At 46.8% G+C, this 26,987-nt stretch overlaps 2 protein-coding genes across 10 annotated transcripts in view; one reads left to right on the forward strand and one right to left on the reverse strand.

Moving 5' to 3' along the window:
- Positions 1 to 268: 268 nt before the first annotated feature.
- Positions 269 to 17,712, reverse strand: RAB19 (RAB19, member RAS oncogene family). 3 transcript variants are annotated; one of them, XM_045865089.3, is made up of 7 exons: positions 17,557 to 17,712; positions 14,235 to 14,413; positions 13,272 to 13,423; positions 12,924 to 13,073; positions 10,825 to 11,049; positions 8,154 to 8,337; positions 269 to 960 (listed from the first exon to the last, which is right to left on the reverse strand). In XM_045865089.3, the coding sequence occupies exons 5-7, from the start codon at positions 11,023 to 11,025 to the stop codon at positions 692 to 694; spliced, it is 654 nt and encodes a 217-aa protein (XP_045721045.1). In that variant the 5' UTR covers positions 11,026 to 11,049; positions 12,924 to 13,073; positions 13,272 to 13,423; positions 14,235 to 14,413; positions 17,557 to 17,712; the 3' UTR covers positions 269 to 691. The 3 variants fall into 3 exon arrangements, with proteins under 3 accessions (XP_045721045.1, XP_045721044.1, XP_064430960.1); XM_045865088.3 differs by having other exon boundaries at positions 12,924 to 13,423; positions 14,235 to 14,380; XM_064574890.1 differs by lacking the exons at positions 14,235 to 14,413; positions 17,557 to 17,712 and having other exon boundaries at positions 12,924 to 13,750.
- Positions 17,713 to 17,743: 31 nt separating this feature from the next.
- SLC37A3 (solute carrier family 37 member 3) overlaps positions 17,744 to 26,987 on the forward strand; it is a 48,431-nt gene continuing 39,187 nt past the window's right edge. For 3 of the 7 annotated variants that reach the window (XM_064574889.1, XM_045864185.2, XM_064574888.1), the window contains exon 1: positions 17,744 to 17,923. The gene's annotated coding sequence lies outside the window, so the exon portion shown is untranslated. Of the gene's footprint in view, positions 17,924 to 24,678; positions 24,740 to 26,987 lie in introns of all 7 variants that reach the window. The other 4 variants (XM_064574886.1, XM_045864183.3, XM_064574887.1 and 1 more) reach the window with 3 other exon arrangements.

Below are 26,987 nucleotides of genomic sequence, written 5' to 3' on the forward strand. Positions count from 1 at the left end.
AGATAATCTGGTATTTTAGAAGGAAATTGTTGGCATCTCCCACATTCTAGGAAGGTGGTCCCATCAGCCCCACTAGGATAGAGTGAGATCCAATTCTGTCTCCATCACATGGCTCTTGACCATTTGGCAAGACAGTATTTATGGTCTCGATGTCAAAGGCTTTGCTCCCAAACTAAAGACCTGAGGTGTGAATGTCGGGAAGCAAAAGTTAACAGCGTTCTGGTTTATCACTGCAGGCTTTTTTTCCACATCCCCCCCACCCCCACCCCGCACCCCAGCTGTTTTAAACAGCTCTGGAATGTTCTAAACATCCTCTCCCCTCTCTTGATATCCCTCCTTTATTCTTTCTTCACTACCTTCTTCAAGCGAGAAGCAAAATTCAGTAGAAACTGGTTGGAAGCGTTGGGGAGACAAAATGGAAGGATAAAGAGTAGACCTTGTCCTCCTACCCCTGTGCCTCAAGTCTGAAACAGAACCAAGAGAAACAGTGGTGTGGCTTTACTCGGGGTCAGCAGGTCTGGCCTCTGGTGTGATTCCAGGCAAAGTGCTCCCCATCCTGGAGGAAAGGGTTAAGGCCCAGCGGCAAGTCTGTGCTTTGGTCTGAGATGCTACGTGGCAGACAACAGGGTATCCAGCTACCTTCAGCATCAGACGTGGCATCCAGTGGCTGCAACTGGCCTCGTGAACGTCTTCAGCACATGCAGTGGGTCTTCTCCTTCGGACCCTGGGCCACAAGGACCGGCCTAGAATCCGGGGACAGGCTGTTCAGGGTGCTCTCCCCAAATAAGTGCAGGCTGTTGCGGGTGATCAGCTCCCTGGCCATCAGCATGAAGACCTCGTCTATGTTCTTAGACTCTTTGGCAGATGTTTCTAAAACAGCAAGGAGGCCGTACTTCTCAGCCAGTGTGCAGGCATCCTCAAACAGGACATTCCGTTTTTCCCACAGGTCACATTTGTTCCCTGGGAGCAAGAAAGAAGCAAATATTCCATGGAGGAACTGAATCTGTGGTTTTTTTTTTTTTTTTTTTTTTTAATGAACCTTTAATAGAAACATTTTAGTTCAACAGTATTCATGCGTGATTCATTCCTAAACAGCCATTGTGGGCAGATTTACTGAAAATGAAACCACGGATTGATGGAAAAAGAGCCACTGTCTTAATTCACTGTCAGATGAGATCCTGAGGAGCTGTGAGAAACGGGCCGGAGGTGTGTGTTTTATTGGCAGGGACAGGTGGAGCCTCTACGTTCTACGGAGGGACAGTCATTCCTTCCTTCTAAGTCTAACTAGGTAAAGCTTGTGCCAGAGAGGGTGTCTCGGGCTTCTCTGTTACTCCTTCAAATCTTGTTTCTCTTTCTGCTCTCTTTTCCAAACCACAAAGGGTTGGATACTGTGGGATCCACAAGCAGGTGGCCTGGGCTAGATGAGGAGCTTGTGATGAGGATTTGCCGGATTGAAGGTACGAAATGAATAATGCAGGATTTAGCTACAACTTAAATATAACAGGAGGCAGACTTTAAGTGTGCAGTTCATGAATTCTGACAAATGTATATGCTCTGTAACCATCATTCCCCTCAGGATATAGAACATTCCCTATTACCCCAGAAAGTTCAATGAAGGGTTTTGTGAGCATGGCCCAGGACTGGTTATAGAAGGAAGAGTGACCCATCTCTTTTGCTTTTCCACTTCAACCCTACATGCATCCAATCATTGGACTTTGATTTCTCTGAGGCAGGAATCTAAAGGTAAAATTGTTTTCCTGCAGGATTTGTTCTACCAGACATCAGGATTTATTACAAAGCTACTGTAATTAAGATGGGCCAGACCAGTGTTTCTCAACTTGTTTTTTCTCATAAAGGAGCCTTCTTAGACCCTTTCCCCCCATAATTAACCCTCCCCACCATGAAAACCTTTAAAACTTTTCATTTTGAAACAATTATAGACTCACAGGTTGTTGAAGGAGGTCCTTCAGGGAGGTCTAGCGTACTGTTCATCCAGTTTCCCCACTGGTAACCTCTTGGGGAATGATTGTCTGACATCAAAACCAGGAAATTACCATTGGTACATCCCATAGAGCTTATTCAGATTTCCCCACTGATACAGTGCACTCCTTTGCATGTGTGTGCATGCAAAGTTGTGCACTGTATCACTGGGGAAAGACTGATGGATTGACATATATTGAAATTAAAAATATCTATTTAGGGGGCGTCTGGGTGGCTCAGTTGGTTAAGCAGCCAACTCTTTTTTTTTTTTTTTTTAAGATTTTATTTGACGGTGAGAAAGGGAACACAAGCAGGGGGGGTGGGAGAGGGAGAAGCAGGCTTCCCTTGGAGCAGGGAGCCCGATGTGGGGCTCAATCCCAGGACCCTGGGACCCTGGGACCCTGGGATCATGACTTGAGCCGAAGGCAGCCACTTAACCGACTAAGCCAGCCAGGCGCCCCAGCGGCCAACTCTTGATTTCAACACAGGTCATGGTCTCGGGGTGTGGGATCAGGCCCCATGTCAGGCTCCATGCTCGGCGTGGAGTCTGCTTGTCCCTCTGCTCCTCCCCCCCACTCATGCTCGCTCTCTCAAATAAATAAACATAATCTTTTTAAAAAAATGTCTACTCAGGGGCGCCTGGCTGGCTCAGTTGGTAGAGCATGGGACTCTTGATCTCAGGATTGTAAATTCGAGCTGCACATTGGGTGTAGAGATTACCTAAAAATAATTTTTTTTTTTTTTTTTTTAAGTAGGCTAAAGTAGGGCTTGCTAATGCAGACCCAGGCTGCAGGCTGCAGGACTCCATCCCCCAGGCAATGTTGGCTCAGGGCTGAAGGAACCTTTCTTACAACTGTGTTCAGTCTGAGACACCACCTACCTACTGGGCTGGGCTGAAAACTGACTCCCAAAGATACCGGGTTCTAATCCCTGGAAACTGAATGTCACCTTATTTGGAAGATGGGTCTTTGCAGATGTTATTAAGAATCTCAAGATGGGGAGATGAACCTGGATTAGCTGGATGGGCCCCAATAAAGCCACAGGTACCCTGATGAGTGGACTGGGGGGTGGGGGGAGACGTCACACACACACAGGAGGTAAGATGAAGAGGGACGTACACACTAGATGTTGTGGCCACAGCACAGAGTGCTGGCAGCCACCAGAAGCGGAAAGAGGCAAAGAACAGATGCTCCCTTGGAACCCCCGGAGCCGTGCGGCCCTGCGGACGCCTTGATTTTGGCCCAGTGATACCGAGTTCAGATTTCTGACCTCCAGAATTGAGAGGGAACACCCTCCCACGATTTTAAGCTGCTCGGTGTGTGGTAATTTGTCACAGCAGCCCCTGGAAACGAACTCAGGCACATCTCTTCAAGACAGCTGCATGCATATGCATAGCCCGGGAGGCTGAAGCTCAGGGCACAGCTCTGCTTCTGGAAGGCAGCGGTGAGAGCCTCTTGGGGGGGTGGGGTGGGGAGGGATGCTGTAGGAGTGGGAGCTCCTTGCATCCCTCACTTTGAGCTGTAGGTGCTGGGCTCAGTGGCACTGTTTCTGCCTTTTATGACCTGCTCCGCCAACCTGCCCCATTGCCAGGGCAGGTCAGCAGCACTGTCTGCCCAGTGCCCAGCCCCTCCACACACCTCACAATGTGCCGGGACACCTGGTGGAAGGGAAAGAAACCGTGTGTTTGCCCCTCGCAATCCAAATCCTTGCTTGCTAAGTAAGGGCTGTGTGTTGGGCACCCAGAGATGTTCCTGCCCCGAAGGAAGGAGTGCCTCATCTTGTTACGGAGACAAGACAGACACACAGGCAGTTCAACAACTGTACAGGAATTTTCTGATCTGAGATAGGCCACGAAATAATATAGGTCAAGGACCAGGTGAATGGCAACAGTTGTTAGTACTACAGGTGTATAATCCCTTGTCCACATTTCCCAAACCCAAAAACCTCGGAAACCCCTAAGTGTATTTGGCAATTCCTCTGACAGTAACATCTGCCCTAAACTGGCATTTGAGGTTTTTATTCAACCTGCTTTGTAGGACTATGTCACACATTTCACTGCACTGCCTAAGTAAGCAGGCATTTGACCTTGGGGTGTTGGCCCAGACCTACTGAGGGTGGTACATGACATAGAATGCATTCTTCTAAAATCTGACAGATTCTGAAGGCTGAACTCTTAGGCACAAAGGGTTTTTGCTGAGAGACCGTGGACTTGGAAATATAGCAGCAGTTAAAGTGGAAGGTTTGCCTGAAATCCTAAGGGGACAGATAGCAGGTGCCGAGGGAAGTCAGGAGAACATCCCGTATAACCTATAAAGGAAGTTGGCTCCTGACCCCTCCCTCTCATGGTGGGTACTAAGAGCTGGGAGGCCACAAATAGCAGAAGGGATGAGGCAAAGATAAGAGCCAGCCTTCTGGAGGAGGAAAGCGGGGTGCTTGTAGGCTGTGCTCAGGAATTTGTATGCTATCTTGGGGGCAGTGGGGGTCCACCAAGGATTTTAAACACAGGGACACTACCAAGGGGCTGGTCTTCCGGTAAATGGCCGGAGAGAAGGAGCAGTACAAATTGGTGCACAATCAGCTCTCTGACATTTGTGTGAAAGTCTGCGTCCTAAACTGACACATCCTGATCATCTTTGGGGGCATTTCTAGAACCAATCGTAAAGTGAGGCAGAGATGGTTGTAAGGAATGACAGACTAGGGTGTAGATACCACAACAGCTGTGAGATTCCTGGAAATCCTGCAACATCTTAGCATTCTTTTTTTTTTTTTTTTAAGATTTTATTTATTTATTTGAGAGAGAGAGAATGAGAGACAGAGAGCATGAGAGGGAGGAGGGTCAGAGGGAGAAGCAGACCCCCTGCCGAGCAGGGAACCTGATGCGGGACTCGATCCCGGGACTCCAGGATCATGACCTGAGCCGAAGGCAGTCGCTTAACCAACTGAGCCACCCAGGCGCCCCACATCTTAGCATTCTTTAAAAGATTTTATTTTACTTGAGATAGAGCGATCTAGAGGGAGAGAGCGCGCGAGAGAGCACAAGCAGGGGGAGAGGCAGAGGGAGAGGGAGAAACAGGCTCTCCACTGAGCAGGGAGCCCGATGCGGGGCTCGATCCCAGGACCCCGGGATCATGACCTGAACTGAAGGCAGATGCTTAACCAACTAAGCTACCCAGGTGCCCCCATCTTAGCATTTGTTACCTCCTCCTCTGCCCCATCTGTGTCTGCTGCAGAGGAATTAGCAGTTAAGGAGAGTGCTGGGGGGAGAGTCATCGAGGGAGGCCCAGGACATTGGAGAAAAGGCTTTGTCTTCCAAAGATAGCTCAGAAGGGAAGTGTTCCTGGGGGCATGCAGCTTTGCCTTGCAGGCTTCCAGGCCCCAAGGAACAACTACTACATTGTTGGGAGCACAGGAATTTAATGGAAAAGAGATCCAGTCCACCTTCCTGGGAAAACTTAGTGTGATCAGAACGTCTTCATTCCCCTTAGATGCACGTTTTCCACCCTTGTCCTTTCTCTGGGAGCTACCCCTGGTGGGGTTTCCTTCTGCCCCGGAGGTCATGGATGTCCCTCCCCGTTGGCTCCGCTCTCCCCCCGGGGGGGCCTCTGAGCCCCTCCAGCTAGCACAGCAGAGCCTCATCTTTGCTCCACCAGGAAATAATGGCTTCCCCTTACTGAGGTCTTAGCACCACGCTAAGTGCTTCAGATATATCCATTCAACTCAACAGTACACCTGAAGCAGGTATCTGTTTCATAGATGAGGAAATAGAAATTTAGAGAGAGCAACGAGTCCAAGTTCAGAAGGGAAGGCAGAGAAGGAGCTCTGAACCCCAATCTGTCTGACTCCAAAGTCCAGTTAAATGCAGTGACTCCGAGGGCTCAGAATTGTACCTGGATCGGCTAAGCGTTTAATGTCACCTGTCACCAGCATCTCCCTAGCACGGCCCCTGGTCCTCACACCCCAAGGGTGGGGCCCTGCTATCCTGAAGGATGCAGGACACCTCGTGAGCATCCTTCTTTTCGTTGTTCCCAGAAGTGGTTGTTGGGGAAGAAATACAGCTCTTTTGGGGTCAGTGCTTATTCCTCGAACTCTGAACTCTGCTTGTAGAAGTGTCCTTTATACCAGAAGTCAAATCACAAAAGTTTCTGGTCCCAACAGGGCCTTTGGGTGAGAAGCTACAGGAGAGAGGCATCTCGCTCCTCCCAGAGAGACGAGGTGCCCTCCGTGGGGAAGCCTCACTAATCTCTCCCCCCTGCTTTCTGCCATGTGGGACAAGCCCCTCGGAGAAAACGAGGGGACGGAAGCTGAGGGGCATCTACTTTGGCAGCAGACTGTGGAATCTGGGACTTTGGATCTGAGGTAGCAGGAAGGAGGGAGCGCACTCTAGGCTCTTGGAATGACTTTGTTTCTCAAGTTAGAGGAACGGCATGAGCTCCCTTCAAGTCTGTGCGTACGACAGGAGCCGAACTATGAATCAAAACGCCCTTTCTGGAATCATGGCAGTAATAATGAATGGGCTAGATGTGCTCAGAACACGTGCCAGTGACCTCTTCTAGGACCCGCCTGTGGCCAGGCTTTGCATCCTGTGACCACCTTCACCATCGGGGCCCAGCTCTTGGTCTCAGGTAGGCACCTTGCCCCGCACCTGCCCGTCCTTGGGTTGACCAGCAGCCTGGGTCATGCTTTGCCATGAAAAGAAGGAACGGGGATTGCCTTGTGAGCAAGGAGATACTGAGAGAATGAGGTCTGTGGCGGGAGCAGGTCGGAGATGATGTTTTGAGGGATTCCACGAGTAAGAGTAAGGCGTGAGAAGCAGCTGAGAGAGGGAACAGGTGCACAATACAGCACAAAGGGGCTGGCTCCCAGAGCCCAGCCCTGAGAGGAGGGTGCACAGGTCCTGCCTGTTGGTGGTGGTGGGCAGGGCGGCCGGGGGGGGGGGGTGTTGGAAGGGTAGGGGGGTTGGGGAGGGGGAGAAGCAGGCTGGCCCCACTGTGTCTCCTGCTCTGGCTGGGGCTTGATCGCTGGCTCTTCCTAGGTCCTGGGAACTTGCACCCTCCCCTCTAAGCCCTGAATTATTTGGAACATAGAGGAGACCGTTCCTCAAACAAACTTCCTAGAACACATCCTACGGTCTATTAAACACTTACTTGGTGCCAGGCACTGCTAAGCAATTTATATACAGTATCTCATTAAAGTTTTACCACAACCCATTAAGTATTAGTCACATCTTATAGATCAGGAACAAGGCTCAGAGGGTGTCTGGCCACAGGGCTAGGACATGCTTGTCAGAGGATGAATTAGCCATTAAACACGGTGTGTTTAGCTCTTTCTCATGAGAGTCTCACAGCTCACTGTCTAGACTTGTTCTGTGTAAACTTCCATTTGCCTATGAATCTCCTTAGGATCCTCTTAAAATGAAGATTCTGATTCAGGAAGTGTGGGATGTGGCCTAAGATCTTGCACTTTTCACAAACTCTGGCGGGTAACTGCTGGCCCACAGACCGCACTTTGAGGAGCAAGGGCCTAAACCATCTTGCCAAAATCAAACAGCCACTTAGTTAATAGTTGTGTTCATAGGAGGAAGGAAAAGGCAGCTCTGTTTGCAAAACTCAAACTACTGAGAAGGGATGGAAATGTACACCTTCTGAACATGCAGTAGGACCGCTCACGTTAAGCCGGCCGTTTCCTTTGTGCAGTTGAAGTTGCTGTTAATTTTGATGGTGGTTTGTCGTTAAGATTTGCTTAGGATCCTAGCAGTTGTAAAGGAGTCATTCATGGGTGCGGTCCCAGGCCTGTGAGTGGCTCCCTTGGGGATTTGGAGCTGTTTGATATTGTTAACCTCAGCCTCCAGGGGATTTCCTGTGTGGTCTACACACATTTGCATCAAATCAGTTGGGATATGATGCCTTCATCGAGTAGCCCGGGCCCCATCCCAGGTGTTTGGGACCAGACACTCTAAGGTGGGGCCTTGGAAACCGTATTATTAACAAGTTCACACCCCTCCACCCACATTCTCCAGTGAATCTGGTGGGAGTTTGGGGGCCGCTTTGTGAGGTCCCGTCTACCACCTGCACTTTTATGATTTCACGTTCCCTTGCCATCAGAAACACACAAAAACCTGAGCATCCGCAGAGGGGCCCAGGAAAGAAAAGCCAAATGCTTTGAAAACGCCATACCAATCAGCATAATGACCAAGTTCGCCGCTCCGTATTTTTCTATCTCGTGGATCCAGTGAGGAACAGACTCGAAGGTGGACCGTCGGGTGAGGTCGTAGGCAATGATGGCGGCGTGGGCACTGCGGTAGTAGCTCTGAGTGATGGTCCGGAAGCGCTCCTGGCCCGCCGTGTCCCACACTTGCATCTGGAAGAGGGCAGGAAAGGGGGGTCTGCATCAGGAGTTCCCGTGCCTGATGGCAGCTTGCTCACCTCCTTCGTCCGAAAAAGGCAGTTTCCTGGGTCTCACTTGGAGATATTCAGTAGGTCAGGAGTGGGGCCCAGGGATCCGTGTTTCCTTTTGCTCCTCAGGGTGATTTGGATGTGCTTTCAGGTTTGGGAGCCACCACCTAAGGGACACTTTAGTCGGAGAGGTGGACCCAATGTCATAGGTCTGGTGTTCTTGACCTTTTTACCTCCATCATCCCTTTGTCTAGATTTCGGGGTCAACCTTTGGAACCTGCTCGTTGATCCCACTCAAGGTGATAACACTGGCTGAACCGTTCTGATTTTAAAGGACCACTCAGCTGTGTCTGTTTAGGAGTGTCCTTATGATAATACCTTCTCAGTGACCATCCCACGCCGGGGCACCTGATTGTACACCCTCCCACTGTGTCTGAGGGTACCCGTTTGTTCACTCTCTCACACTATTTATAAAATATACTAATTAATTAATTCTTTACTTCATTAAGGAAACTCGGCACCCAGTGTGGGGCTTGTACTCATGACCCTGAGATCAAGAGTCGCATGCTCTACCGACTGAGCCAGCCAAGAGCCCCTAAAGAAAGATGCAAACGTACCCCAAACTAGAGAGAATAAAGCAAGGAACCCTCATATAGCCAATATCCAGACTCAGTAATTATCAAGATTTCACCACTCTTGCTTCATCTAGCCCCTAGGTGTTATTTTATTTATTTTTTATTAAAGAAGTTTATTTATTTATTGACAGAGACACACCGAGAGGGAACACAAGCAGGGGGAGTGGGAGAGGGAGAAGCAGGCTCCTTTCTGAGCAGGGAGCCCGATGCGGGGCTCGATCCCAGGACCCTGAGATCATGACCTGAGCCAAAGGCAGACACTCAACCACTGAGCTACCCAGGCGCCCCTGAGGTGTTACTGACCTGGGTGAATCCCAGACGTCATGTCATTTCATTTGTGTCAAAAGTAGACATTTTCATACAGAAGCACAATGCCCTAATCACTGCTAATCAGCTTCTCACTAACTCCTTGGTATCATCTAATATGTTAAAATTCTCCTGATTGTCTCCAAAATGTCTTTTTACAGTTGTTTTTATTTAATAAAGATCCCAAGCTTTACATTTTCACCAACACTTTCACCAACACTTTCTGATCTTTTCTAACCAAATGGGTAAAAGTCTCTCACTGTTATTTGAATTTGCACTTTTATTTTTATTTTTTAAATTTTATTATGTTATGTTAATCACCATACATTACATCATTGGTTTTTGATTCACATTTGCACTTTTAAAATCATGAGTGAGGATGGGCACCTTTATATCTTGACATGAATTTCTGAACTAGTTCTTATCGAATTTATGAAATAGCAATTGTGTCCAATCTGTGGATTGCCTACTTTTTGTATTTGGTTGTTAGTCTTTTTCTTAGATATTTATTGGGGCTCCTTTTATGTTAAAGAAATTAGCCTTTTGTCAGTTCCATATTTGCAAGTATTTCTTTACAGTTTGTCATTCATCTTTTGACTTTGTTTATGGTATTTTTGTGGATGTAGAAATTTGACCTTTATATCATTATATAGAGATATAGAAACTTGGCCTTTAGGTAGTTATGATTGAGCAATCTTTTCTTTTATGGCTTCTGGGTTCTTGTCTTAAAAGGCTTATTTCCTGGGGCGCCTGGGTGGCTCAGTCAGTTAAGCGTCTGATTTCGGCTTGGGTCATGATCTTGGGGTCCTGGGATCAGCCTTGCGTTGGGCTCTGCGCTCAGCAGGGAGTCTGCCTGTTCCTCTCCCTCTCTCTCTGCTTCCTCATACCCCTCTCCCCCGCTTTGCTCTCTCTCTTTCAAATAAATACATAAAATCTTAAAAAAAAAAAAAAAAAAAGACTGCTGGTGCATCAGTGGCTCAGTCAGTTAAGCATCTGCCTTTGGCTCAGGTCATGATCTCAGGGATTGAGTCCTGCATCAGGCTCCCTGCTTGCGGCTAGTTGGCTTCTCCCTCTGCCCCTCCTCCCACTCGTTCTCTCAATCTTTCTCTCAAATAAATAAAATCTTAAAAAAAAAAAAAAAAGGCTGATTTCCCCATCCCACAATGATAAAAATAAATATTTCAATGGTCTTTTTTTCTGGTATTCCTATGACTTCATGTTTTATATTTAAATCTTTTATTCCTCAGGCATGTGTTGTGGTGTTAAGAACTCTACCTAAGGGGCACCTGGGTGGCTCAGTCAGTTGGGCATTTGCCTTCGACTCAGGTCATGATCCCAGGGTCCTGGGATGGAGCCCCACGTTGGCTCCTTGCTCAGTAGGGATCTGCTTCTCCCTCTACCCCTCCCCCCTGCTGATGCTCTCTCTCTCTCTCTCAAATAAATAAAATCTTAAAAAAAAAAAAAAAAACCTCTAGCTAAGAGAGGAGGAGCCAACCCCGTGCCTTTCTGACCTTCACTTTCTTGCCATCGATCTCAAGGGAGCGCACAGTGAAGTCCACCCCAATCGTGTTCTGCTGTGTCTCTGTGTAGACCCCAGATTTGAAATGCTGTACCACACACGTCTTCCCCACATTGGAATCCCCAATGAGGATAATCTTGAACAAATAGTCAAAATTCTCATCTGCTGCCCTGGATGAGCTGGAGAATTGCATGGCTCCTTGCCACCTAGAATGGACCTAGGAAGAAAAGAAGGAATCCAGCATCTTTTTAGTGAACTAGACACTGTTCCATCAGGCACCAGGCACTGTTCTAGGCACTTGGGATGTAGGACAGGACAAGAGAAAGAGAGGTTGTTCATTCATAGCACTCGCATTCTTGTGGGAGAAGGATATTAATTCCTGGTCAGGTACAAGGGAGCTGTCCCCACATGCCCACACCTAGTCTCCATGGGTTGGCATTGCTTTAAAATGAAGAGGTTTAACTGCCATTCTCTGTGGGGGCCAGCACACAAGCGACACTCTCAGATGACAACATTGACTGAAATCTTAGTCACTGAGGCGAGGAAGTACCCCATGCTCTGTCAAGCGCCCAGAGCAGGAGGATGGCAGGGTAGATGCCTACGGGAGTGTCCCACCTGCCATTCATCAGGTGGAGAACACTCCTCGCTGTCATCCTAGCTTCACTTCCCACGGGGAGGAAAACTCCCAACTACAGAAGACAGACCGTCCAGGCAACCAGCAACAAGGACCGACAAGATTTGACACAGAAGTCAGTTTGGGGAAGAGAGACATGGCCTTTTTCTTCTGGTTTTCTTGACCAGGAAATTACGATTTCGAGAATATTCAAGATGAAAACTACGTGGAGCACCTGGCTGGCTCAGTTGGTAGAGCACATGACTCTTGATCCCAGGGTTGTGAGTTCAAGCCCCATGTTGGGTGTAGGAATCACTTAAAAATAAACTTAAAAAAAACCCAAAAAACCCCAAAATGAAAACTATGGTTTTCAAGTGTTTATGGCATATTTTACTCTGGGCTGAGAAATAACTTAAAGTTTCTAATGACAGTGTTTCCCAAACTGATTATGTCACAACTATCTGAAAGAGATACTTAGAAAGATATATTGCTAGAGCCCATTCGAGATCTGCCAAATATATTTAAAGACACACACACACAGGCACACACTTCCCAGGTGATTCTGATGACCATCCAGGTTGGGGGGGCACTGATCAACAGAATCACTCACCTGAAACTTTATTCCCACCTCAGCATTTCTGCTTCAATATCTACCTGTACTTTGATATCTTTGATCACAGGGAACTTACTACCTCCTGCAAGAATCCACTTGGCATGTGCAACTGTAATTTACATGGGTTGAACTCTATCTCCATGGGGTTTCCATCTGTTGCCCCTCGGGCTGTGCCAGGACTTGGCAGATTCCGATTCCACATGACAGCCCATCAGAAATCTGAGGCAGCAAACATATCCCCTCAAGGCAAATATCCCTGGGCCTTTCAACCGTTCTTCACATGATGTTGTGTTGGGTCTCCTCATCCAATGTTTCATAAAAATACATGAAAACTTATCCCATTGGATGATTAAATTTGACATGCTTCACGTTGTTCCTGCCTTATGACACCCTCCTCCATTTCTTCCAGTTTTATTTTTTGGTTTTCTCTAAAGTCAGAAAAGGACAGGTCTGAATCATCACACAAATAAGAAAGCACACAGACTCATAATCTGTACATGAAAACCCTGAGCTTTAAACAGATGAAGAAGGCTCCCATTCCTCTCTTGGACGCCTCTGAAACTCACCTCTGGCAAATGATGCAGCAGACAAAAGACACAATGAAACCACTTTTTTCCTTCTGGCTTTTCAAATAAAGAAGGCCATTCCACTTCCGGTGTCATATCACTACCTTGAGCAGGGAGGGACCTTACTTCCACCTTCCCCCTGCCCCAAGCAAGTCCTCCGGGTTTGTTTTCACAAAAGCCCTCTTTACCTTAGCCAGCGCCCCCTGCAAGGAGAAATGAGCAGTGCCCACCCGCCGGTGCCGGATGCCCTCCACCCCGCATCCTGTAGCCTTCACCTTCCTGGTTCACCTGTTGCTTACCTGGCTCGCTCTCCCACCTCTGCTGGCAGGTAATGTTTACTTTATTCTCCTAGTTTTCCTTCCCCGCCCTCCACACCTTTCTTCCTCCCTCCGGGCCTGGTCGGAGTGGTGGGAGCTGGTGTTCGGTCCCCAGGTGTCGGGCTTGGCGACCTGAGAAAGTGAAAGGAAAGCGCGAGCCCTCCCACCGCCCTGGCCTCAGCTGCCGTTGGGTACAAAGCGCAGGGCGAGGCGCTGGCCAGTGCTCCCCACGCAGTCAACTTGCCCTCCTGACATTCGGCACTTAGCAGAGCCAGACGACAAGGACTAGCCCTTAACTATTCAGCCACCCTGTTCCTTCCTTCTACTCACCTTCTCTTTTGCAGTCCTTGCCCTCCGGTTTTTCCTGGGGTCCCTTGTTTGGCTGGGGTGGGGGGCGGCTAGTTGAGGGGGGGCAAGGTGAAGGAGAATACAGATCTAGGTCTTGAGTCATTTGGCTGTTTTGTGGACTTGAATAACTCTTTCTGAGGAGCCACGGAGAGAAAGGAGGCGACCCAAAGAGAAGATTAAAAAACAAAAACAAAACCAAAAACAAAACAACTCTGAACTTGCATGGGAAGAAAGAGCTGAAAAACATTTGTTTTCCTTCCTCAAAAAATCTACCACAGAATGAAGGTTGATTTCTAGGTCTGAGAAAACCTAGAATTTATCAGTCTCCTACTGGCAGTAAAAGCATAAAACTTAAGTTTTTCCCTCACAGAGTCTGGAAGAGTCACCGCTTATCATATCTTAGGGACTAGATTTTCTCCATAATGTAGAATGTAAGGTGTAGGCAGTTAAGCTACCATGTGCAAAATGGAAACATCAGATTGATAAAATATTTAAATTGGTATAGTGTTTTCAAACTGTGGGCTGAGACCTATTAGTGAGTCATGAAATCCATTTTTTTTGTGGGTGGCAACCAGCATTTTTTTTTTTTTTAAAGAAGGCTCCATGCCCAACATGGGCTTTTAATTCACGACCCGAGACTGAGAGGCATTGTGCTCTGCCGACTGAGCCAGCCAGGTGGCCTGCAACCAGCATTTTTACAGAAGAAACTAGGACAGAATTTCAGAATGTATCTCATGCGGTAAGGCTAAGTACTGTTTCGTACCCTGTTTGGGTCAGTTGTGTCCATGCATGGATGTACCCAGGTGATGTAAAATGTATCTCTTACTGTGGGTTGGGGTCTAAAAAGATCGAGAAGCACTGAAATAGATGAGGGTTTATTCACTTTCCAAGAGCATTTCTTTCTGTAATTCCTTCAGAAAACCTGTAAGTTATAATTTCTCTTACCCCATATTCCATTTACACATCACTTTTCAGGAACCTCTCTTGAGTCATAAACCCGGTGCTGGCAGGTAGAGCAAGAAAACAAAAGCACTGGCGAGTGCACCTGGGGCACGTTGTCACTTGGGGAGTCACAGGCAGACGTCTGTGCACTGAAAATGACATATAGTTCAAGATCCAGCACCCTGTATGGGTGGGAGGCAGGAAATAAAACCTGTTAGATGTGCATGTCGGTGAGGCTAGGTGTCAAAACGGTTTCTTCTTCTGGTAATGGTTACTGGGGAAGAAAAAAAAAGTCAGCTGACTCAGCCCCAGTACTTGGAGAACATCTAGAAGTAGAAATCAAATAGTAAAATGTCTAGGGCGCCTGGGAGGTTCAGTTGGTTAAGCGTCTGCCTTTGGCTCAGGTCATGATCTCAGGGTCCTGGGATGGAGCCCTGCGGGCAGGTTCCCTGCTCAGCGGGGAGCCTGCTTCTCCCTCTGTCCTCCCCCCTCCATGTTCTCTCTCTCTCCCTCGCAAATAAATAAATAAAATCTTAAAAAAAAATAATCAAATAGTAAAATGCCTAGATGGTTATGGAAGTTAAGGAGAGAGAGAGATTCCGTCTCCCCCATTCTGACTTTCTCCACCAGACCATTTCTGCCAACATGACTATGAGCGCAGAGTGTGGTGTGGGCTTCTTGGCCTGGGTGGTAGTGACGCAGGTTATATACTTATTTTATTTAATTAATTTATTTTTTTAAAGATTTTATTTATTTATTTGAGAGAGAGCTAGAGAGAGAGAGCACAAACCAGGGGAGGGCAGAGGGAGAGGGAGGAGCAGACTCCCCACTGAGCAAGGAGTCCCCCACTGAGCAAGGAGACCCTGGGATCATGACCTGAGCTGAAGGCAGACACTTAACTGAGCCACCCAGGCGCCCTATACTTATTTTATTCCTCTCCACACATGCATACGTAGACATATGTACATGCACACACATATGTTTCACAATATGTACACTTTACCATTTTAGCTTTTTTTTTTTTTTTGAGAGAGAGAGAGTGAGAGCTGGGGTGGGGAGGGGCAGAGGGAAAGGGAGAGAATCTTAAGCAGACTCTGTGCTGAGTGTGGGACCCAACAAAGGGCTCCATCTCACGACCCTGAGATCACGACCTGAGCTGAAATCAAGAGTTGGATGCTTAACTGACTGAGCCACCCAGGTGCCTCCATTTTAGCCATTTTGAAGGATTCTGTTCAATGGCATTAAACATATTCACATTGTTGTGCAACCATCACTACTATCCATCTCCAGAACTTTTGCATCATCCCCAACTGAAACTCTACCCATTAAACAATAACTCCCATTTCTACTAACCATGATCCTACTTTCTCTCCCTATGATTTTGATTACTCTAGGTACTTCATGTAAATGGAATCATACAATATCTGTCCTTTTGTGACTGGCTTATTTCATTTAGCATAATGCTCTCCAGGTTCATCTATGTTGTAGCGTGTGTCAGAATTTCATTCCTTTTAAAGGCTGAATAATATTCCATATATGCACGTGTAGGGATTTTATTAAGTAATCTCTACACCCAACATGGGGCTCGAATTCACCACCCCAAGATCAAGAGTTGCATACTTCACCAACTGAGCCAGCCAGGAACCCCTCCACATTTTTTAAAAGAAAAGTGAACCATTTGGCTGATTTGGTTTTGCTCACCCTGACATCACATGGCAAATACAAATTGAAAATAAGAGGCTTAATTCTCCCTTAGAAATAGCAAAGGGAAGGGAGGGGCGCCTGGGTGGCTCAGTTGTTATGCGTCTGCCTTCGGCTCAGGTCATGATCCCAGAGTCCTGGGATCAAGCCCCACATGGGTCTCCCTGCTTCGCGGGAAGCCTGCTTCTCCTTTCCCACTCCCCCTGCTTGTGTTCCCTCTCTCACTGTGTCTCTCTCTGTCAAATAAATAAGTCTTTAAAAAAAAAAAAAGAAGGGAAGAGAAACTAAAGAAGAACCCCCACCTCCACCCTGCCCTTTTCTTTCTTTTTCTTTCAAAATTTCTTTCTTTGTCCCTTTCAAATAGATGAATAGCTTCGTAATGGCTAAATAATCTCTTGCCAGTCTCCTATCAGGAACCTTTCCAGGACCCAGGAGCCAGCTTTTGAAATAAACATCCGGGGAGTGCTCCAGGCCCCTAGTTCCCAAGCCTAACATCTGTGGGCGCCTTGCTCCAACTTGCAACACTATCTCTTGTCCTAAAGATATGAGGAGTTTGTTTCTCCTTTGAAGAAGCCAACATAGGCAGTCTCCCCAATTACCATGATAAAGTTAGGACCAACTATATGTAACAAAATGTCCTGTCAAGTCTTCTCGTTTGAGGACTGGTGATGGTTTATCCTGAAAACATGCATGTAAGGGGTTGTATATGCTTGGCTGTATATGCGGGAGATTCCTTTCTGTCTTTTTTTTTTTTTTCAAAGATTTTATTTATTTATTTGAGAGAGAGCATGAGAGGGAAGAGGGTCAGAGGAAGAAGCAGACTCCCCGCTGAGCAGGGAGCCCGATGCGGGACTCGATCCCGAGACTCCAGGATCATGACCTGAGCCGAAGGCAGTGGCTTAACCAACTGAGCCACCCAGGCGCCCCTGTCTTTTTGCAATCTGTTAGTTCATTGTTCATAATGAGCATCACGTTCTGGTTTAATGCTTATCCAGTAGTAAATCTGTTTTCTTTTTAAAGATTTTATTTATTTGACAGAGACACAGCGAGAGAGGGAACACAAGCAGGGGGAGCGGGAGAGGGAGAAGCAGGCTTCCCGCGGAGCAGGGAGCCCGATGCGGGTCTCGATCCCAGGACCCTGGGACCATGACCTGAGCTGAAGGCAGACGCTTAATGACTGAGCCACCCAGGCGCCCAGTAAATCTGTTTTCTTTCTCTGCTCTCTTCGTGGAGAGGTTTTCTGGGTTAGGAGATTTCTTTTTAAAGTTGTATTTCCCCAACAGTTGAAAGAGAGCCCAGGAGGGCAGCAGATTTTACTTGCAAGTCCTGTGTCCTAAGGCCTTTAAATTTTTCGAGAGGCTGTCAGGATCTTAACATTCATCTGTTTGACTGGGTTGGGGGGGGTGGAGCGCAGAACGGTGAATGATAGCGGCAGATTACTGGCCGCCTGCAGGGGCCACTGCATTTAATTAATTTAAACAAAAATCTAAGTCTTATGCCCTTATGGCTGGCTACTCAGTAGCAAACTTAGTAGCGTTTTACTTTTAATAAAAAGAAAGAGCAGAGTAAAGCTTTTCTGAAAAAAGATGACCTAGATAGCACTTCTCTCCAGATTATATCTTACCTCTCTCTCACTGCCTTTTTCCAGTTTACATTCCTGGCCATCGTCCCCTCCCCCAGCCCAGCAGCCAGGTTCACCAAGGCCTCCGTCCTCCTCCTCCCTCCGCCTTCCCCGCCACCCTGGCGGCCTGCCGGTGCAGCCGCGGTCGGACTACAGCTCCCAGCATGCCTCGGGGAAGGGCGGGTCACGTGAGCGTCCGGAAACCCTGGCCGCCGAGCCGCGGGTGAGGTGGCGGTACGGGCGAGGGGCTGAGGGCAGCGGAGCGGAGCGAGCGGGCGGTGGGCCGCAGCACGGCCACGACGGCGCGTCTCGGGTGCGCCAGCCGCGGCGCGTGGGGTCCGACCGAGAAGGGGCCGGAGCCCGGTTTGGGGTGAGGAGTGGGGGCGCCGCCCGCGGGGACGGTCCGCGGGGGCTTCCACGGGACTGGGGGCGACGACGCGGAGATGCGGCGGGTGGCGGCCGGTGGGTGTGGCGCCGTGGGCTGGAGGCAGCGGCCGGCGCTCCCCTCCGCCCCGGGCCCGGCTCCTCGGTGCCCCGTGTGCGGAGCCGGGCGGGGCCGGCGAGGACCGCAGCGGCAGGAGAGCGGGAGGATCGCGGAGGGCCCTGGGGAGGAGTCGGGGCCGGGCCGCGCCACGAGGGCTCTTGTCCAGCAGCGGGGCTGTCGTTCAGACCGGCGAGGGGGCGCTTTTCAGTTGGGTGGGAAGGCAGGCTTTTGGAAAAGGTGATGCACTGAGGCCGGAGGGGTTAGAGGGGTCTTAATGGAATAACTGAGTTTTGTGTTCTGGCAACTACTGTGGCCTCAGTCAAGGAATTCCGTCAAATTACTTATTCGTCGTTCCCTCGGTAATCTTATTTGCAGAATGGGGTCTGTTTATTCTCACTTTTGGCAGGGGATAATGGGAATGTGTCCGCAGGGTTTGTGGTGTTTCCTGAAATGTAAGATTGTAGGTGATCTCATAGTAACTTATTACTGAATGTTTATAGGGAGAAGAGTATGTTTCGTCCCGGGTGAACGAAACCTGAATCTTAATTGCCACCTTTCTTCAGTGTCTTGGTGCTGAATTCTTTGCCATTTGTTGGATGCTTACTGTGTGCCAGGCTCTGTACTAGGAACTTTCTGAAATTATCTCAAAATTAATTCTTAAATAAGGGAATTGAGGCTCAGAGACTTTAAGTGGAGGGTCTGTGGTTACAACTCTAACTTTAATGCCTCTGTGGGCCACACGTGGCTTCACCTAGCATCGTTCTTCCGTTAACTTTTTTTTTTTTTTAAAGATTTTATTGATTTATCTGAGAGAGCACGCGCAAGAGCATGAGCAGGGGGAGATGCAGAGGGATGGGGAGAAGCAGACACCCTGCTGAGCAGGGGGCCAGATGCAGGGCTCCATCGGAGGACCCTGGGATCATGACCTGAGCTGAAGGCAGATGCTTAACCCACTGAGCCACCCAGATTTTTTTTTTTTAAGTACCATCTATCCCCCAGTGTGGGGCTTAAACCCAGACCCCTAGATCGAGGGTTGCATGCTCCACCTGAACCAGCCAAGTGCCCCAGGAGGGAAAGATTTGTATCTTGAAACCTCCTTGTCTTTGGAATATGTTTAAAATAGGTAGGAAGAATGTAGTTTTAGGAACCCTGGAATAAGACAGGATAATTTTACAGGTAAGTGCTAAGTACTTTACATCTCTGGTAATGCAACAATTTAAGAAGAGAGAAAAATTACAGAAGACTTCAGTTTTGAGTAGAAGGGTTCAGGTGGTACAAGTAAACGGCATCAAATGAGATAATGTGGGATGAAAAGGATATTTGCCTAAGTGTCAAGCATTGAGGTGCTAAATTACAACATACACAATACTGTCAAAATAGCTCAACTCAACTGTGCATTTAATACTCTTCCAGCTGCCTTTTTATATTTCAGTACACATAATCTTTTTACTTTGCAAATGTAAAAACTGAAGTCTGACAAGTGAAGTCATTGCCCATTTAATGTCCTACTCCTTGAGTAACACTATTACTAGTAAGGTGTGGGTGTTTTGTTTTCCGTTCTGAATTTATACCTCTAAGCCTCCAGTGAGATATTTCTGATTACTATGTTTTACTCGACTTAGGATATTTTAACCTTTTTTCTTACACAGTATAGTATAGAGACTAGGGTCAGGTCTGGGTTTGAATGCTTGCTTCATCTGTAAAGAGATATTGCTTTGTAAAATCTGTTTTCTCATCTCTAAGATGTGAGAACCTAAATGCAGTAGTTCAGGGCAAGTACCTAGCACAGTGCCTGGCACTTTGAAAGTATACGGTGTTGGGGCGCCTGGGTGGCTCAGTCGTTGGGCGTCTGCCTTCAGCTCGGGTCATGATCCCGGGGTCCTGGGATCGAGCCCCACGTCGGGCTCCCTGCTCCGTGGGAGGCCTGCTTCTCCTTCTCCCGCTCCCCCTGCTTGTGTTCCCTCTCTCACTGTGTCTCTGTTTCTCAAATAAATAAATAAAATCTTAAAAAAAAAAAAAGAAAGAAAGTGTACGGTGTTGGTTATGGCAAAAGAACTAATTCATTCACAAAATCTTTATTGATGGTTCTGAATGCTCTGCTAGGTGCTGGAGATAATAGCCATGGACTTAAGAGAGATGAGGCCACTGCTCTTGGGGAGCTTACAGATGAACAATCCACATGTAAACAGTTAAACCAGAGTAGTTCGATTGGGAGCAATGCTATGAAGGGAAGAAACAGAGACAGAGATGAAAGAGGTCACTGAGTGCCCCAAGCATTGTAGATAGGGCCGTCAGGGCACACACTGAGGGAGATGACTTGAGGATGAGCCAAGAAAAGGAAAGAGCAAGCCATTTGCAAAGAACCAGGAGAGAAGCATTTCAGGCAGTGGAACAGCAAATGCAAAGGCAAAAGCAAGAAAGGGCTCAGGGACAAGAAAAGAATTAGGTGTGGGGTGGTTGCCGTGAGCGAGAGAGTGGTACTGGCGAGGGTGGGGAGGAAGGTGGGCAAAGAGGAGGAAGGAAACGGGCTAGCTCCTCACTGTGTCATAGTATGGCTGGCTCCATCCTGCCAAAGGCTTGGGAACCACACAGATGTCTGGTAGGAGATTGGAATGGGGTAACTCTCTAGGTGTGGGTAAGGACAGATCTCTAACTTCTGATAAGTGAAGGAAAGAAAGTGGCGCCTGGGTGGCTCAGTTGGTTGAGCATCTGCCTTTGGCTTGGGTCATGATCCCAGGGTCCTGGGATCCAGCCCTGTTTTGGGCTCCCTGCTCAGTGGGGAGTCTGCTCCCTCTCCCACTCCCCCTACTTGTGCTTTCTCTTTCTCTCTGTCAAATAAATAAATAAAATCTTTGAAAGAAAAAAAAAGAAAAAGGTGCAGAATAGTGCGTGTGATAGGCTCTTTTGTGGATGTGTATGAGGGGCTCTACCTGGAGTGTATGCACAGGCATAGATTCTGTGAGGATTTAGGAACACAGGGTGATGAGATCACAGAGGGAGACATCACTGTATGTACCCTTTGATGTCTTTTGATTTTTCTGCCTTAGGCATGTATAACCTATTGAAAATCAATAAAACAATTAAAAAAAAAACCCAATCTCTCAAAAAGCATTGCCTCAGGCAGTCCCCTTCTTCATTCCTAGCCTCCTTTTGCCAACCACAGCTGTCAACTCCATAGCTCTCCCCCACCTTAACCTTCCTATTTTACTGTGGAGGACTGGGGTATTCAGGCTTTGAAGGCCATGGCAAAGAGTTTCTTTCTTTTTTTTTTTTTTTTTTAAGATTTTATTTATTTGAGAGAGAGAGAGAGCACAAGAGGGGGGAGAGGGAGAAGCAGACTCCCTGCTGAGCAAGGAGCCCAATATAGGGCTTGATCCCAGGACCCTGGGATCATGGCCTGAGCCGGAGGCAGACGCCTAACGACTGAGCCACCCAGGCACCCCTCAAATAAATAAAATCTTAAAAAAAAAAAAAGGTCTATTTCTGGCTGATGTGTGGAGAATGAGTTCGGGGCAGGGTAGATGTAGAAATAGTGAAAGCCTGCAGAAGGCTGTTGGGGTAGGCTTGGTGGAGATATGGGTGGTTAATCTTTGTGGTGGCAGTGTGGATGGAGAGAGGTGGATAGATTTGGGATGTATTTTGGGAGCTAATTAGAAGTGGGATGGATGTGGAAGCTGAGAGAGAAAAGGAAAAGTGAAGGATAAGTCCTGGTTACCTTGGGCAACTTGGAGGAATGGTGGTGTCATTTATGAGGTGGGGAATATTGGGGGAGGAATAGGTCTGGAGGGAGGAAACGAAGAATCTTGCTTCAGATCCATGGCAGCATATCAAGTGGACGGTTGGCTGTACTGTTGGGAGCTCTGGAGGGTCCACATTAGAGCCCTAGTTCTGGGGGGTCATTGGCAGAAAGCCATTGTACCAGGTGAAGGAGAGAGAAGGATGCCGGGACTTTAAAGAGTGAAGTGTGAAGTTGTTGTCTTAGAGGTTGAGGAAGCAAAATAATTAGGAAAGTGTAGACATGCTGGGCAGTGTTGCATGTTCTTTGAGGTTTGTGGTTTTGAATCTAAAAAGTGAAATCGGCCTGCTTATGTGATTTTTCTCAGGCAAAACTCCAACTCCTTGGGTGCAGGGAAGGACAGAGGCAAGCAAAAAAAAAAAAAAAAAAAAAGGGCCCCCAAGGGAGTTGGTTAGATTCTAAGTAAAGAAGGAAATGAGGACAAGAGGAGGGTAATGCATAATGGGAAAGTGGTGAGGTGACCAAATTGGGCGCCTTGCTGAGGCAAGATGACCGTTGAGTGGGAAGTGGGAGAGGGAAAGAATGTAGGGTGTTTGCAGTCTAGGTTGGGGAGGTCTTGTAGGTACTGGACCGGGTTTTCGATGTGGGGCAGAGTGGGTTTTCGACGTGGGGCAGAGGAAAAGATGGGTGGTGAAGAGGACAGGGGATGGAGAGTTGAGCCACCTGGCTGTTGCGCTGGGACGGAAGCGGTGGCGGAAGGAAAGTGAGGCAAGGGGCTGTCTGCAGTGAGAGCGGAGTGCTGGGAGGTCAGGAGGTGACAAGACAGTGGGGCAGCGGGCGGTAGAGGTCCCCCCCCCCCGACGCCAGCCTGAGTTCAGAGAAGCTGGGGTCTTGTGAGGAGGAAGAGTGACCGTGAGAAGAAAGACAGCTCTCTTGAGAGACCTCAGAGGGGGCAGGTCATCTGGGGGAAGGCAGGAGTCTGAGGCAAAGAACTCTCAGAGGAGGGTGACCATGTGGAGAAGTTCATTCACTGCATATCTAGATTTCCAGAGAGCAAGATAAGAAGGTTGTGGGGTGAAGATTGGGTCAGGTGACATGGACATGGGGGGCGAGATGCTTTATGTGTGCCATCTCCTTTCCTGCCAGCCTTCCACCCCGTCCACTTTCTAGTCGGTGTCTCCCACGGTGTTCCTAATACACAACAACCTGAAATCTTACTGATGTGGGGTTGGAATGGTCTCTGAATATCTGTAGAAAGTGGCAGTTTTGGTATGCTTTATATTCCAAGGCATTGTTTTATAAAGGGGAGATTGCCTTCTATCTGGACATGTTACATGTGAAGCCATCTTTTATGTAACATTGATCACGCAATGTGGAGTGTTCCATCCTGGAAAATACCTTGTATGGGAGATCTTCTAGGACTCAAAAAAGCTTCATTATGAATCAGATGAGTTAATGATTATCAGCTTGTTTTGAAAAGTAGAACATGGCTCAGTGGTTTGGATCCTTTTTGATGGGGAGAATCTTATTTTTATTTTTTTATTTATTTAAAAAATATTTTATTTATTTGACAGAGAGATACATAGTGAGAGAGGGAACACAAGCAGGGACAGTGGGAGAGGGAGAAGCAGACCCTCCGTTGGGCAGGGAGCCCGATGGTGGGGCTCCGTCCCAGGACCCTGGGATCATGACCTGAGCCGAAGGCAGATGCTTAACGACTGAGCCACCCTGGTGCCCCAAGGATCTTATTTTTAATAAGTTTTTTTTTTTTTTTTAAAGATTTTATTTATTTATTTGACAGAGAGAGACACAGCAAGAGAGGGAACACAAGCAGGGGGAGTGGGAGAGGGAGAAGCAGGCTCCCCGCAGAGCAGGGAGCCCGATGCGGGACTCGATCCCAGGACCCTGGGATCATGACCTGAGCTGAAGGCAGTCGCTTAACCAACTGAGCCACCCAGGCGCCCCAATAAGTTTTGTTTTTAAAAGCTAATTCTTGTTCTCATATGATAGTTGTATATTCAGTATCCATTAATTGAGAAAATACTAGATGGCAAGCTACTATGAATTTAGAAATACTTAAATGAATTTTGGTTTTATTAATTTTAACAGGATTTACATACACTTGAAAAATGTTAGGTTTGTTCTGTCTGTATTTAGAGCAGGAAAGAAAATGGTCTTCAGAAAGTAGGATGTGCTTGGTGGATTCAGACTTGGCAGAAACTCTCAGCACTTCCCCAGGGTCGCAGAGCTCACAGATGATTAGAAATTACTTCTGTGATGTAGGGAATATAAGTGCAAGGTATTATTATTATTATTGTTAATTACTGTAATTACTTAAGACCAGATGCTATAATAGTATTCATTTTAAATGGCATTCTGCCGACAGCAGGTGAATATTTAAAACCATTTTCCCGGTGTACTTACTAAGCCCTTTCTCTGCTATCACTGTAGCTAAGGAAAAAGTGGTTTATTTAGAAATGAAATCCAGATGGTCTCAAACAGCTCAGTAGTCATGTAAAGTTATTAATGTAACTGTACAACCTTGAAATACACAACCATTATTGTCAAAGCAATGTAATCCCAATCTGGTAGAGTGTACATTTTTGGAATTATTATTTTACCTGATAAGTTACTGAACTTCATAAATCATATCCTTTTCTGAAGTACTCAGTACTCTGTTTCGAGGTGTGAATGTGTTCAATTCATAGAATTACAATTTACATAAAACTCTGAGTTGTTCCACTGGGGTCTCATGTTTAATTTAGGGGATGGAGGTAAATTTAGCAGTGACACTAATAGCTCTCCGGTTTGTAACTTTCTGGAATTACAAAGTTTATTTGTTACATCTTGTAAGTGGAATTTTTAAAAATCCTACTTGGCTTATTATTTTGTGAACATTTTTCAGGCAGAAAGATGAAATGAAATAGCTACATTCTACCAATGTGGGATTGATTAATCCTGGGCAGGTCAGTGGCTAAAATAATTATCTTAATACCTTACATATATTGTTTATTTTAGTCTCCTAACCCTCAGAACAGATAGGCCATTTTATAGATGACCATCTGTGATTCATAAAGATTGGCTTGTCCAGGGGCACCTGGGTGGCTCAGATGGTTGAGCATCTGCCTTCAGCTCAGGTCATGATCTCAGGGTCCTGGGATCGGGCCCTGCATTGGGCCCCCTGCTCAGCGGGGAGCCTGTTTCTCCCTCTCCCTCTGCCGCTCCCCCTGCTTGTGCTCTCTCTCTCTTTCAAATAAATAAAATATTAAAAAAAAAAAAGATTGGCTTGTCCAAGGGCTTATAGCCAGTAAGTGAAACAGCTGTAATGTTTATATAATTTTAACCACCTCAACTTTGTACCTTTTATTTTTTATTTATTTTTATTTATTTTTAAAGATTTTATTTATTTTTTTGACAGAGAGAGACACAGCAAGAGCAGGAACACAAGCAGGGGGAATGGGAGAGGGAGAAGCAGGCTTCCCGCAGAGCGGGGAGCCCGATGTGGGACTCGATCCCAGGACCCTGGGATCATGACCCGAGCTGAAGGCAGACGCTTAACGACTGAGCCACCCAGGCGCCCTCAACTTTGTACCTTTTATACAAAAGTTTCAGGAATGGCCTCATGGCAGCTGGTAAGGTTTGGCTACATCCACCAAGCATGGCTAGTGGAAACATGAATGTAACAACAGTTACAAGGAGCACAGCCTTGAAAGCAAAGCCCTGTGACTTGTCAATTTCAGTACTGGGCGTTCTGGAGTTTGTCTATACCTGGACTACTGTAGTATGTAGCATACAGGTCGTTTTGTTAATTTAATTTATTTTTTTCCTAATATGCAGGTAAATTATAGGACTTTTCCAATGCTGTGGATGTTTTCCCTTCTGATTGTAGAAGTAATATATACCTTTATTGTAAAATTTTTAGGAAAGGATATAGAAAATTAAAGTTACCCATAATGCTTCTGCCAGAGAGAACTAGTGCATTCCTTATTTATTTGTAAATATTATGTAAACATAGTGTTGAGTTGATTATAAGTCATCTCTTTTTTTTTTTTTTGTAAGTAATCTACGCCCAACGTGGGTCTTGAACTCATGACCCCGACATCAAGAATCCTATGCTCTCCTGACTGAGCCAGCCAGGTGCCCCATTTTTTACTGTTTTTACGTGACATTTTCTCATGTCATTAAAAAGCTTTAATTCATCATGTCACATGATTATAAAATATTCAGCCATATGGCTCTACCATAATTCATTTAATCATTCCCCTTTTAATTGCACGTTTAGGTTGTTTCTGCAGACGAATAACTGGAGGCATTATGTTTAGATGCTTACTTTGTCAGAGCATGGTGCAGAGTTCAGAGAGGACCAAGGAGCAGTGAAGGGAAGTAGTGGAGACAGACAGATGGGAGTGGCCTTGCCTCTTTCCCCATTTCCTTATGACTGACACAAAGTTCATTTTTTTTTTTTGTAGTTTTTAATTTTATTATGTTATGTTAGTCACCATACAATACATCATTAGTTTTTGATGTAGTGATCCATGATCCATTGTTTTCGTATAACACCCAATGCTCCATGCAGTACGTGCCCTCCTTAATACCCATCACCTGGCTAACCAATCCCCCCTCCCCCCTCTCCTCTAAAACCCTGTTTGTTTCTCAGGTCCATAGTCTCTCATGGTTCATCTCTCCCTCCAATTCCCCCCCCATTTTTCCCTTTCTTCTCCTAATGTCCTCCATGTTATTCCTTATGTTCCACAAATAAGTGAAACCATATGATAATTGACTTTCTCTGCTTGACTTATTTCACTTAGCATAATCTCCTCCAGTCCCATCCATGTTGATGTAAAAGTTGGGTATTCATCTTTTCTGATGGCTGAGTAATATTCCATTGTATATATGGACCACATCTTTATCCATTCATCTGTTGAAGGGCATCTCGGCTCTTTCCACAGTTTGGCTATTGTGGACATTGCTGCTATGAACATTGGGGTGCATATGGCCCTTCTTTTCACTACATCTGTGTCTTTGGGGTAAACCAGTAGTGCAATTGCTGGGTCATAGGGTAGCTCTATTTTTAAATTTTTGAGGCACCTCCACACGGTTTTCCAAAGTGGCTGTACCAACTTGCATTCCCACCAACAGTGTAAGAGGGTTCCCCTTTCTCCACAACCTCTCCAACATTTGTTGTTTCTTTCCCTGTCCATTTTTGCCATTCTA

This window comes from Mirounga angustirostris, unplaced genomic scaffold, assembly GCF_029215605.1.
Source record: "Mirounga angustirostris isolate CCGP_5_RB_7025 unplaced genomic scaffold, mMirAng1.0.hap1 SCAF_12, whole genome shotgun sequence".
Lineage (NCBI taxonomy): Eukaryota > Metazoa > Chordata > Mammalia > Carnivora > Phocidae > Mirounga > Mirounga angustirostris.

What these genes read in the sequence shown, in the direction of transcription:
- RAB19 (XM_045865088.3), bottom strand. Translation starts at nt 11,025, where the DNA reads ATGCAATTCTCCAGCTCATCCAGGGCAGCAGATGAGAATTTTGACTAT. An exon ending in TCGATGGCAAGAAAGTGAAG is followed by an intron (nt 8,338 to 10,824) that starts GTCAGAAAGGCA and finishes GCCCTCTTCCAG; the next exon opens with ATGCAAGTGTGGGACACGGC. An exon ending in CTTGGTCATTATGCTGATTG is followed by an intron (nt 961 to 8,153) that starts GTATGGCGTTTT and finishes TCTTGCTCCCAG; the next exon opens with GGAACAAATGTGACCTGTGG.